General features: G+C 45.0%; 1 protein-coding gene across 1 annotated transcript in view; it reads left to right on the plus strand.

Moving 5' to 3' along the window:
• Positions 1–657: 657 nt before the first annotated feature.
• The window catches only part of CD226 (CD226 molecule), a 110,964-nt gene continuing 99,144 nt past the window's right edge, over positions 658–12,477 (plus strand). Inside the window, exons 1-2 of the mRNA XM_042782923.1 lie at positions 658–703; positions 995–1,333. Coding sequence (XP_042638857.1) covers positions 658–703; positions 995–1,333 — 385 coding nt within the window. The remainder of the gene's footprint in view (positions 704–994; positions 1,334–12,477) is intronic.

Raw genomic sequence — 12,477 nt, forward strand, 5'->3', positions numbered from 1 at the left:
AGGATCACTACCCCTGTACCCCATTCCCTATGCCCATGTGCCTGCTGTAGTTTTCCTCGTAGCATGCACCATCTTTGTTGTTGTTAGATACCTTGGAGTCACTTCCAACTCACCGCAAACCTGTGCACAGCAGAACAAAACACTGCCTGCACCATCCTCAGCGTCGTCGCAGTTTGAGCCTGTTGTCGCAGCCACTGTGGCAATGCATAGCTTCTGCTCACTTTCTACTTTACCAAGCATGATGTCCTCCTCCAGGGATTTACCACCTCTGACATACTATACATTTTACTTCTTATTTTAGTTTCTGTCTCCTTCTGCAAAAATGTAAGAACCATGATGGCAGGAGTTTCATTTTTTAATTGATTTCTGTATCCTCATTGCCTGGAGTGTGCCCTCGGTACAAGTGAGTCAAATATGTGAATCTTTGTAGGAAATAACCCTTGGAAATAAGCTACTGACCCAAGAGAGCAGTCATTCGGGTCTGCCCATCATCGTAGAGAGCAACCCTGCCTTTCAAGCTGACACCTTTTTCCTGTGCTCACTCTTCAGACAAAGACCGACGCTGCTGATAGGATCTGAGCGGAAGGAAACAGTGCTTCGTGTAGCATTATAAATGTTATCTGGTTAATAGACCAGCCTCCCAAAAGGTTTCCAGAGATGGATTATCTAGCTTCCGTTTTTGCTATTCTTCATGTATACAAAGGTAAAAAATCACCTCATGTCTTCATTTTAAACAGTTAGTCTTTTTCTGGTCTCATAGTGTAACGTGTTCAGAATTTATGATGCTCTTTAGTTGGCTTAGGTAATTTCTCACTTGTTCAGAAAAACTAAAATTTACAAGTGCCGATAGCGGTGCAAAGCTTTGTGGACTACGGCAGAACCTGTTTGCCTTTTTTGATGCTCTCAGTTGACTTTCTAGGTCTTAGAAAGCTTAAGATGTTTATCTGGTGTTTGATTCCTGAAGTCTGATTAAGCATTGTGACATCTCTTCCAGCTCTGGGTGAGGAGGTGTTCTGGGACACAACGATTAAATTTGCTGAGAATATGACTCTAGAATGTATGTATCCGTCGAGGGACACCTTAACCCAAGTGGAGTGGTTCAAGATCAATGCAACGAAGAAAGTGTCCATTGCAATTTTCAACCCTACTTATGGTGCCATCATAAGAGAGCCCTATGCTGACAGAGTCTACTTCTTAAATTCAACCGTGGCTCCCAATGACATGACCATTTCCTTTTATAATGCCTCTGAAGCTGACGTTGGCTTCTATTCCTGCTCTCTTTACACGTTTCCATCTGGACCTTGGGGGAAGGTTATACGAGTGGTTCAGACAGGTAAGGGTAAGTTTCCTTTATCTTTTTCCCCACCTACGACATTTGATTCCACAAAACCCAAATGAAAAACAAACAAAATCAATAAATATATATCCCACACCAGTTGAAAGAGCCAGTAGAAGCTACAAAATGCCTCATCATATTTTTGTACCATTTTCCAATTTAATTTACAGATTTTATAATATTATTTTAAAGAAATAATAATGCAAATCGATTTAATTTTTTCTTAAGATGCTCTCATTTCTGATGGAAGTGTCTCACACATTTGAATGTAGTGGGAGAACACACAGGTTTTATGTTGTCTGAGTGATAACGGGAGGCTGGCTTTGAGGATGGCGGCAATGTTTGGGTTCAGGAGCCAGGCCCCTCTCCACCTGGTGCTTTGACCTGTCCTTTGCATTAGGCGCTCAGTACTAACTTCAGTGCCTGGATGTTCAAAGTCCGTTCTACAGAACTGAATCTAGAATTACTGGTGAATCCTGGGCAGGGTCCCAGTACTCACACCTTCTTTCACCTCATTCACGTTCAGCTAGAGAGAATTATAGAAGCTGTTAAGTGTCATGTGGGGAGAAATCTAATGATCTTTGGAGGTTTTCTGCTGACCTGACAATGATTTTGGCGTGGTGCTTAGGATGTCAGCATGCTAGTGATAGCCACATGGCGTGCGTTTGATTGACTGGAAAGAACTTGAGTTTTATAGTCATTACTTTCTTTATAACTTGTGTTAATTGCCCGATCCTTTAGGGTTTCAGGTTTCTGAATGGTGAATTGGGATAATAATATCTTTCTCTTTGTTGAATGGATTAAAGATCATACGAAGAACTTGGTCCAAGGTAGTCAGAGAAACATAGATATTATTATTGCCTGTATTAGTATTTCTTATGATACAAAGTGACTAATGAGGAAATTTTCAAATGTCAGTCACAGGGTAGGGAAGGAAATATTTGAGAATTGTGTGTTTCTTGTCTGGTGGTGTTCACCTTAAATGCCATGCATTCTTTTCATGCATCTACATTATACAAGAACAATTTACAGGATTACAACAGGAAAGCCAAATGGTCAGGAGGTAAGAAAGTTTCCCTTTGTTACTTTTTCTTTCACCTCAGGTATAGCTAAACTCAGGGGTAATTTTGTGACTGTGGGTGGGCCTTACAGAGTGTCAATCAGCAAAACCTGTTTTTCCTCCATGGCTCCTTTATTGCAGAGTCCATGTTGGCGCTTAAGGCCTCCTTTTCTGTAGTTTGCTGTCATCCGTTAAAGGTGTTGGCCAGTTTTTAGTGGATAATCCACTTCTGGTCAGCCGTGCAGTGAAGGAGTCCATTGGCGAGGGTCCTAAAGTAGGGTGATCCTTCAGTAGCCAGTGGGTACCACTGAGACTAACAGGATGGTTCCCCTCCCTGCCCTGTGTGGCAAGCCTTCGCAGTGTGGCCCCCAGATCCTATTTTTGTCAAAGGGCAATCCATAGAAACCGAGTAGCTTGGTGTTTTCTGAAATTTCAGGACAAAGCATGAGATAACTTGTAGAAAACTAAAGTGTGGGGGCAACATCAAGGTAGGTAGGACTCTTAGCATCACAGCTGAAAAACAGAAAGGTCCCGTTTTCTTCTTTCTGCCATCAGATGGATTGCTCCTGCTATTTTTCGAGGGCAGGAAAGGTGAGCTCTCCTGGGCTTTTTCAGCAACTGTGGTGATGTTTTTAGTCACTGCCTCGCAGAGCAAGGGACTCGATTCTCCATGTTGTTTGAGCTCTTGCTGAGGGCACGAAGGCGTCTGTGAATCTGCTCGTTGCTGCTGTTGTGTGTTTATATTGTCAAAGAACGGGTTGGAGTAAAAGTTCAGTGAGGGTGTTGTGAGTTATTAGTATTATTTTTTAAATGTCATTTATTTATTGTTGTTGAGAATAGATAGAGGAACTCTGGTGACACTATGGTTAAAGCATTTGGCTGCTAACCAGAAGGCCAGCAGTTTGAACCCACCAGCCGTTCCATGGGAGAAAGATGAGGTAGTCTGTTTCCGTAAAGATTGACAGCCTTGGAAACCCTGCGGGCAGTTCTGCTCTGTCCTCTAGGGTTGCTGTGCATTGGAATTGACTCGATGGCAGTGGGATTGTTTTGTTTGTCTGTTTGAGAATATCCACAGCAGAACATAGCCCCATTCAGCAGTTTCTCAACATGCGATTCAGGAAAATTGACGGCTTTCTTTGAGTTGTACAACCGTCCTTGCCTTCCTTTCCTGAGTTGCTCCTCACCTGTTAACATAAACTCACTCCTTTCTAAGGTTCCCACCTAATCTTTTGAATTGCTATTGTCTCTTTGATCTCAGAGAGATGATCTCAGAGAGATACTTTTAAAAAGAGCATAATGCTCAGGGCAGACATTTTTTACTAGTTAAGCTAAATTGTTGTTTTGTTTTAAGAAGACACAGGGGATATTTTTGGTTTAAGTTTTAAAGATGATCTCAGGGCACTGGTTTCAGGGCTTCATCCACCATCTTTTGTTTTTAATTTAAAGTAATGATGAAATTGGATTTAGAAAGTAGAATAACTTTATTACAAAATTAGCCATAAGTATATTTAAAAATCTTCTTTGTGCTTTATTAAAACCATACCAGGATTTATAAATACTGAAATTTTACATAAGATAAAAGGAAAGTTGAAAATCTATTGACAGTAAACAGTGGGGTGTGTGATCCAGAAGGCCTGGTTTGTGTGAGGGACTGTAAGAGCTTCAGAGGGATCAGGAGTTAAGCCACGTGTCCTGGAAATCATCGATTGTTGCTCTGTGCTGAGAACTCATCATCCTGTGCTAGGCACTCTGTCGTGTATGTAACATAGGTCTTCTCACCTCACCCCCACCACCCTCTTGGATGCTGGTCACACATGGCTTTTACAGGTGAGGACCCTGAGCTGCAGTGAACTCTGGTGGCCTCTTCCAGACCTCAAACTTTGCATTTGTCCAAGTCCTCTTCCTTTTGATGACAATGCCTAGGCTCTTGCTAGGCTATCACACAGGGGCCCATGTCCTGTGCTTCGCCCTACTGTTGCTGCTAGGAAGTCTAATCTCAAGCAGTTGTCACTCTGAAAATAATTTTATCAGCAAGTTTACACTGAAGTGAACTGGCCACGAAGAAAATATTCACAGTGGACCATTCATTAGCCCACAGGATAAAGTTAGAGCCAACAAAAACCAAACCCACTGCCATCAAGTAGATTTTGATTGACAGGATCCTATAGGATAGAGTAGAACTGTCCCATAGAGTTTCCAAGGCTGTAAATATTTACGGAAGCAGACTGCCTCACCTTTCTCCTGCAGAGCAGCTGCTAAGTTTGAACCATTGACCTTTTGGTTAGCAGCCGAACACTGTAACCACTCAACAACTAGGGCTCCTTAAAGTTAGAGCTCATGTAGTTATAGTTATAGAAATAAGAGAGCGGTGGTCACCCAAAGTATGTGTTAGCTAATTTTATTGAGTGCCTGTTCTGTGTGAAAGGAGCTCTGGTGGTGTAGTGGCATTCAGCTGCTAACCAGAAGATTGGCATTTTGAACCCATCAGCTGCTTTGTGGACTAAAGATGAGACAGTCTGCTTCCAGAAAGGTTTACAGCCTTGGGAATCCAGTGGGGTCACTATGAATCATAATTGACTCAATGGCAGTGAGTTTGGTGTTTGGATTCTGTATGAAGGAGCCCTGGTAGTGCAGTGGTCAGAGTGCTGGCTTGCTATCCATATACCCACTGGTCTGGAAGAGGGATGAGGCAGTCGTCTGCTCCATAAAGATTACAGCCTTTGAAACCCTATGGGTAGACACTGGTGGGACACCTGAGACTACGGCCCTGGGTTATCCTTCAGCCCTGGAAATGGACTCACTCCATGGATTGGCTCTCAGCCCAATAATAGGAAGACGTACATGCAGAGCATCTACCCCAGGGCAGTGCACCCACTTACCCTATGGAGATGCACCCCTTACATCAATCAGCCATGAGACACCAGCGGGGCAGGAGTCACATAGCAGGAAAGCTGGGCAGCAGGGATGCATAGATAAGAAGGACACGGGGAGGGGGTCATAACGAGGAGGAGAGGGGAGGGGAGATTTTTTATGGCTCAGGAGTTTAACCGGGGCTGTGAAATCTAACATGCATGAACTGTTGAATGTGAAAAAATCTGCTTGGTAAATCTGCAACCAAAGAACAATAAAAATAAAAAAGAGAGAAACACTGAGGCAGTTCTGCTGTGCCCTGTCAGCTTGCTATGACCTGGAATAGTCTCGGGCCGTGGGTTCTTGGCTTTATTCTGTATATGAAGTCTCTGGGTGGTACACATGATTAATGTATCTGGCTGCTAACCAACACTTGGAAATGTGAGCCCACCCAAAGGTGCCTCAGAAGAAGGGGCTGGCAATCTACTTGTCCCCCCCCCAAAAAATTCAGCCATTGAAAACCCTTTGGAGGTCAGCTCTGCACTGACACACCTGGAGTTGCCATGAGTTAGACTTGACTGCATGGCAGCTAGTTCAGTGTGTATGAGGTAGCCACATGCCGTCTTGTTTAGGGCTCGAGACACCATGACACAGGCGGTGTGTCCCCATTATGCAGCTCAGTCAACAGGCTCAGGGTGTTGGACTGCTTTGCCCAAGGGTGCTGAGCTGCCCAGTCACAGGCTTGGGGTGACTCCGACCATGCTGCCCAACTGCGAGAACAGGGTTCCCAGCTGTGATCCAAGCAGCATGAACTGGGAAGGCTCAGGGAGGGGAACATGGCGCTGGGTCTGGAAGAACTGGAAGGAACTTTTGAAGTCAGAAGGAGCTCTGATGAAGCAGTGGTAAGGCATTTGGCTGCTAAACAAAAGGTGGGTGGTTCAAACCCACCAGCCACTGCATAGGAGAAAGATAGAGGCAGGTTGCTCATGTAAAAATTTGCAGCCTTGGAAACCCTATGGGGCATTTCCACTCTATCCTATAACGTGGATATGAGTCAGAATCAACCCATTGGCAGGGGGTTTGGTTTTGTTTAAGTTTTAAAGTCAAAGAATCTCAGGATGAAGGGAGGAGATAAACATGTAGACTCTGGAAGGCCTGATGTGGGAGCAGACGTGTTTAACTCTCCATCCCATTTACAGAGGAGGGTGGCAGACGCTCACTTGGCGCCTTTGCTTGCACAGTGTTAGCTGTGTTGCGTGGTTCCCTCGCTCTGGTTTCCTGTGCACGTCATCTCAACTTGGACACAGAGCTGCCCCTCTCTGTCTTCTTTATGGGTTTCATTCTCTCCCAGGCTGTACGAGGGGTCCCCAGGTAGTTTGTGCTATGCTGTTGATTCAATTTTGGCTTACAGTGACTCCATGTGACAGAGTAGCTTCACCTCAGAAGGTTTTCCTTGGTTGTCATTTTCATGGGAGCAGGGTGTCAGGTCTTTTCTCTCACAGAGCAGCTTATGAGTTCTAACCACCAACCTTTTGGTTAGTAGCTGGGCACTTACTTGTTGCACCACCAGGGCTCCTCCCCTGGGTGGTGGCCGCTGTTAGAACCCCTGCTCTCTTCATGGCCAGTCCATTCCTCTCTTCATGACCACAGGGTCCTTGCCCAGGCTACTGGCACTGATCCAGCGGCTGAGGAATGTATTCTCCCATGATTGTTAATGGGGATGGGAAGCAAAAGAGGCTGCTTCATTAGTGGGGGCTCTGGAACTCCTGGCCATGCCATGGGGTCCTGTGTCTGAGGAGATTCTACCAGCCACGCTGGCCTGTGTCCTGACCATAATCACCACCATCATTCATTATTCTCTGCTACTTGCCTCGTTTCCAGTCATGGATGATGCCAGATTTGAATCTGACTTCAAGCTGAAAGGGGAAGGGCTCCTGATCTGGCTGGTGTCATGAGTGTGCCAATTTATAGGAAAGGAATTCATCTGCCCAGGCTTTCACTCATTTAGTCTTTGTTGAGAATCCACAATGTGCCAGGGCAAGTTCAGGTGGTTTGGTGGACAGGCCAGCACAGATCTGAGCTCTAAATGCTGTTCAGGATATCACCAAAAACTTGTTGTCATCAGGTTGATGATTACTCATAGGGACGCTGTAGGACAGGGTAACACTGCTGTATTGAATTTCCAAAGCTGTAGGCTTCATGGAAGCAGATTGCCACATCTGTCTCCTGCAGAGTAGTTGGGGCTTTCAGATTGCTGACCTTTTGGTTAGTAGCCCAGCTCTTAACCACTACGCTACCAGGGATCCTTATATAGGCTACTAGGGGAGCTCTGGTAGCATAGTAGGAGCTCTGGTGGCGTAGTGCCTAAGGCACGTCGCTGCTAATCAGAAGCCTAGAGGTTCAAACCTACCAGCCACTCCTCAGAAGAAAGGTTGGACAATCTACTTCTGTAGTGATACTGCCTTGGAAACCCAAGGAGGGGTCACTATGAGTCAGTTCGGACTCAATGGCACACAACAACAACAACAACAACAGGGGAGATAAAAGTTGTATGTATCAAATTATAAAGGCAACAAATGATGTGTTATTGCTGTTCAGAAAATTGAATTTAGTTTCAATTGGGAAAGTCAGGATAGATTTCCTTATAAAGAACTTAACCTTGAAGTGGATAAGTAAGAGATGGCTAGAGTAGCATTCAGAATTATTGCAGAAAATTATTTAGAAAGTAGTTGGCTTTGGCTCTAGTTTAACCTGGGTTAGAAGGTAAACTTAATTAAAATTTTTTAAAAAGATGCTAACCAAAAATTCTCTCAAATTAAGCCAACACGTAGTATTGATCAGCAAATCAATATGACGGATCGTGGTTCAAAATTCATCGCTTGGTTTACTTTAACATGTTGACTTAATGCATAAAAAAACAGGATGTTAGATGTGTTCAACACTTTTATTGTACAATCTATCTTAAGATATTTGCCCGCATCCATTTCAGCGTGTGTTTTCCCTGTCCCAATGTCAGAAGGAGGAACAGGAACATATGAAAATGACACTACCTTATGCATTAGTGACAGGTGCAAAATGACAGAGGGGAAGACTTGGTCTGAAAGGCTCTCACCTGTCAAAGGAAATGCCAAAAAGAGTTTAAAAGGCCACAGGGAAGGATTCTTTCTTATTCTCCGTCACCAGGGTCATCAACACCTGCCAGCTGCCTCCTCCACGGTGGACCCTTCCAATTTTACCCATCATATGCAACTCTATGGCTTTGAGTTTTGTTTTTTTCTTTTTTAATTAGATGGAAAAATACTGTTTCAAATCTAATGTTTCACGAATGAAGCCATAAATGCTCCCTTTTGGCCCATTCTCGTATGCTCAAACATAAGTCATAAAGATTTTCCCTTTTACTCATCTGTGTGTGTGAATAAAAAAAGAGTTCTGTAAAATGTTACATTTCTGCAATTTTTCACTTAAGAGAAATGATACAAATAGTACCTATAAGAGATAGTCAACTGATGAAACAAAAACATTTTAAAGGCTTGGAAATCTCACTCGTAATGAAATAAAACAGCCCTTGGAGAAGACTGATGAAAAAGCAAGGTTACGGGCAGTGGTCTTCTCAAGGGCGACTTTCATGGGGACCCGAGAGTGGAACAGGACCAGAACCTGTGCCAGGTGGTTTCATTGACGTGCTCGCCATTCGTCAGTCCAGGGAAGAGCACGCAGGAGGTGCATCCACCGTGGACTCGATGCTCAGGCTTCAGGGTAAAGCTCTGTAATCCAGAATCACAAAGAGAGAAATCAACTCCAAAGCACTTCAGTACTGGACTGTCACACAGTTACGTTCAACAAGCGGATGGCTGGTCACCTGTCATTCCCGGACAGGCAGCCATACACACCTGGGGTTTTGAGAGTGATGCCTCCCGTTTGCCTGTCTCAGAGCTCACGCTTGGCTCTGCTTGTCCTGCGTGCCATCATGTCCTGTGACATCTCTGACCCTTTACACTTCACATGGTTTGCTGTTGTGAGTCAGCCTGCGACTCTGCAACTCACGGTGACCCCATGAACGACTGACTGAGCGGATGCTGCCCGTCCGGGCCCCATCCCCACCATTGGTGTGATTTAGACCGTGGGCCACCATAGGATTTTCACTGTCCGATTCTGGGCAGCAGTTGGCCTGGCCTTTTCCCCTAGACTTAGTCTGGATGCTCTGCTGAAATGAAACCTGTTCACCACATCCTAGCCACTTGCAGCCTCCACTGACGTGAGCTGTGTCGGCCGGAATGGAACCAGGGTCTCCCACGTGGAAGGGGAGGTTTTACCCCTGAATCACAACTTCTCCTAACACTTAGCAGCTGTAGTTGAATCTGGAAGAGGACCTTTACTTCAAAGTCGTTCGACAATGCATGCGGGCAACCGGAGGGGGGTGAAACGCTCTGTGACCTTTGTAGGCACAAACTCTACCTTTTTGCGTAGGTGGTTTTGTTTCCAAGATGATGGTGGGGTGAGGGCGTATGTGCCTGAATTTCTACAGAATCAGCCGCGGCTGTAGCTCAGGAGCAAGTCATTCCCTGTGGGCCCTGGAGACGATTTGCAGCCATGGAGACTCCATGGTTGTCAGGTTTTCCTCCCTTAACTCAGTGATCAAGATAGTTCACACATCTCCCATCGCTGTTAACCACAGCTGCTCTCACCCAGTACTTCAGAGACTGCCAACCACAGGCCCGGGGCCCGGGGCCCATTTCCTCTGGGTGCTGGAGGGGGCTGAGGGTGGGCGGGGAGGGTGGTCTTGCGCCTGAGGAAAAGCCAGCGTCCTAATGCATTGAGTGTCTGTGGAATGAGTGTGCGGTGTGGTCAGCCTACATGAGGCCAACTCCTCCCTGCACTGTCTAGGCTGCTACGTTCTTTATTGGATTCTTGTGCTAAAGTATATATTTATATATTTACCAAGTCAGCAGTTTTCACATGTACAACTCATTGGCATTGTTACACGTATAACCATCACCACTCTCCGTTTCCAAATTAATCACCATTAACAGAAACTTGGTGCCTCTGAAGCAAACACTCCTGCTTCCCCTTCCCGCCCCAGGTCACCGCTAATGAATGTTAGTCTCTGTACGTTTGCCTGTTTCATGTAAGCGGGATCATACAGCATTTGCCCTTGGTGACTGCCTTATTTCCCTCAGCATCTGGTTTCCGGGATTCATGCGTGTTGTAGCATGCCTCGGGACTTCATTTCTCTTTATGACCGAATTGTATTGGACCATTGCTCTCATTCAAGGTTGAGAGCCGGCGAGTGTTGCTCTCCAGCGCTTTCTCGGGGAAGTTCTGTGTAGGATTTGTGGGTAGGTGTCAGTGACCTTCAAAAAGAATGTACAGGAAATTTACCCACTGACGTCACATTAGTGAAAGACGTGAAACTATATATTTCATTTTATAAAATAGAAACGCTGGGTTTTTGGATGTTAAGAACAAAACACCACAGCAATGCAACCGAAAAGGGAAATAAGTATTTGGAGCGGGCAGGGAGAGCCGTGAGCTTGCTGGAAGCTTAGGGCTCCTGCGTGCTTTCTCTCTGAGTTAATGCTGTCTTGGGCCAGTTTCTTTAGCACTGATGAAGGAGACTTGGTTTCTAAGCTGTGGTTGTTTTTTTCTGGTTTTTGTTTTTCTTTGGTTCCATAGAGAGTGTGTTTGCAGAAAGGATGGCTCCTTTCTTTCGAGAAAATGGTAGGAAACTACTTCTGAAGACAGCATTTCCGATTTCGAAACCGTTAAGAATTTTAGACTATCCAGGCACTTCTCCAGGGATCCAAAGTGAAATTATTCCCTTAGGCACCTTCTCTTGTACTTACTCCAGAACAGTTTTAATTAAATAACACAGCTCATGGCACTTCTGCTGCTTCCCGAGGGGTCATTCCAACCCAGTCAGTCTCCTGGGAGACCAGCTCTCCTGACTTCAGCTGGTGGACTCACTTAAATTTTTTTTTTTTTAGTGATTTGGGTGAACGTTTACAGAACAAATTCACTTTCCATACAGCGGTTCACATATACTTTGTCTTATGACATTGACCACAGTTTACCACAATGCAACAGCTCCCTCCCCATAGGTACCTCTTCCCTATGTCCATCCCTCCATGCACTCCTGCCCCCTGAGCTCTCTCCCAGTGCATAAGCAGCCCTTCTTTCTCCCATGATTGTTCTCTCCAGGGAGTGTATTTACTTGAGATAAATGTTCAACTCATATGCCTTTTGTTTGGCTAGAAACCACAGGTGTGGGTTCAATTCCAGATCTGAAGGGCAACTAGGTGCCATAGTCTCAGTGGTTCCACCAGGCTCTATCAGACCAGGAAACCTGGTCCCCACTTTTTTTTTTTTCCTCCAAACGATTTTGAGTTTTGCTCCACATTGTTCTCCCTCTCTATCAAGGATCTGTTACATAGATTCCCTTCCAAGTGGATGACAGTGGTAGCCAGACACCATCTAGTTCTTCTGGTCTCATAGTTGTATAGGCTGCAGATTGGATGGTGTACCAGTCGCTAGGACTAATTGTTTCCATGAATTTTGGTTTTCTTCCTTCTTCTTTGCTCTGGACGAGGAGAGACCCATCGTTGCATGTAGATGGCAGCTTGCTAGCTTTTAAGATCCCAGTCACTACTCGCCAAAGTAGGAGGTAGAACAATGTTTTGTATAGTATGTTATGCCAATTGAGCTTGATGTCCCCTGTGACTATGGTCCCAAGCCGCAGGTTCAACTACTTGGTCTCTCTGGGTAGCTGGCTGTGACCAAGCCGTGACCACATCCTTGCCCCTTGTCAGCTCTACTATACACCTGGGAGTTCTGATCATTCACATAAACCTATAGGACCATTGTCTCCCAACCCTATAAATGTTCTTTGATACACTCCCCATTTCATAGACATACCTAATCGTTCAGCCTGTCCACTCATCTATCCACCCATATACCTATGCTTGCCTTCACTGACAATGCAGTACTGTATGCAAAAGTGCTCATATTTGTTGTCTGTACCTCCCATGTACCTCTTTATGTCTTTCTCATCCTCAGTGCTGCCATATTGGTCACTCACATTTGGTATTTGCCCTTCTCTTCACCCAAATCAATACTTATCTCTATCTATCTAACAGTGTTCCCTCCACTCCAATCCCACCCCTGGTAACCAACAAAGAAAATTTCCTTTTATAGATAAACCTTTCCTTAACTTTTACAATAATGGACTAATACA

The sequence above is a fragment of the Orycteropus afer genome, unplaced genomic scaffold (assembly GCF_000298275.1).
Source record: "Orycteropus afer afer isolate SDZICR_OR568_19922 unplaced genomic scaffold, OryAfe1.0 scaffold00516, whole genome shotgun sequence".
In the NCBI taxonomy this organism is placed as follows: Eukaryota; Metazoa; Chordata; class Mammalia; order Tubulidentata; family Orycteropodidae; genus Orycteropus; species Orycteropus afer.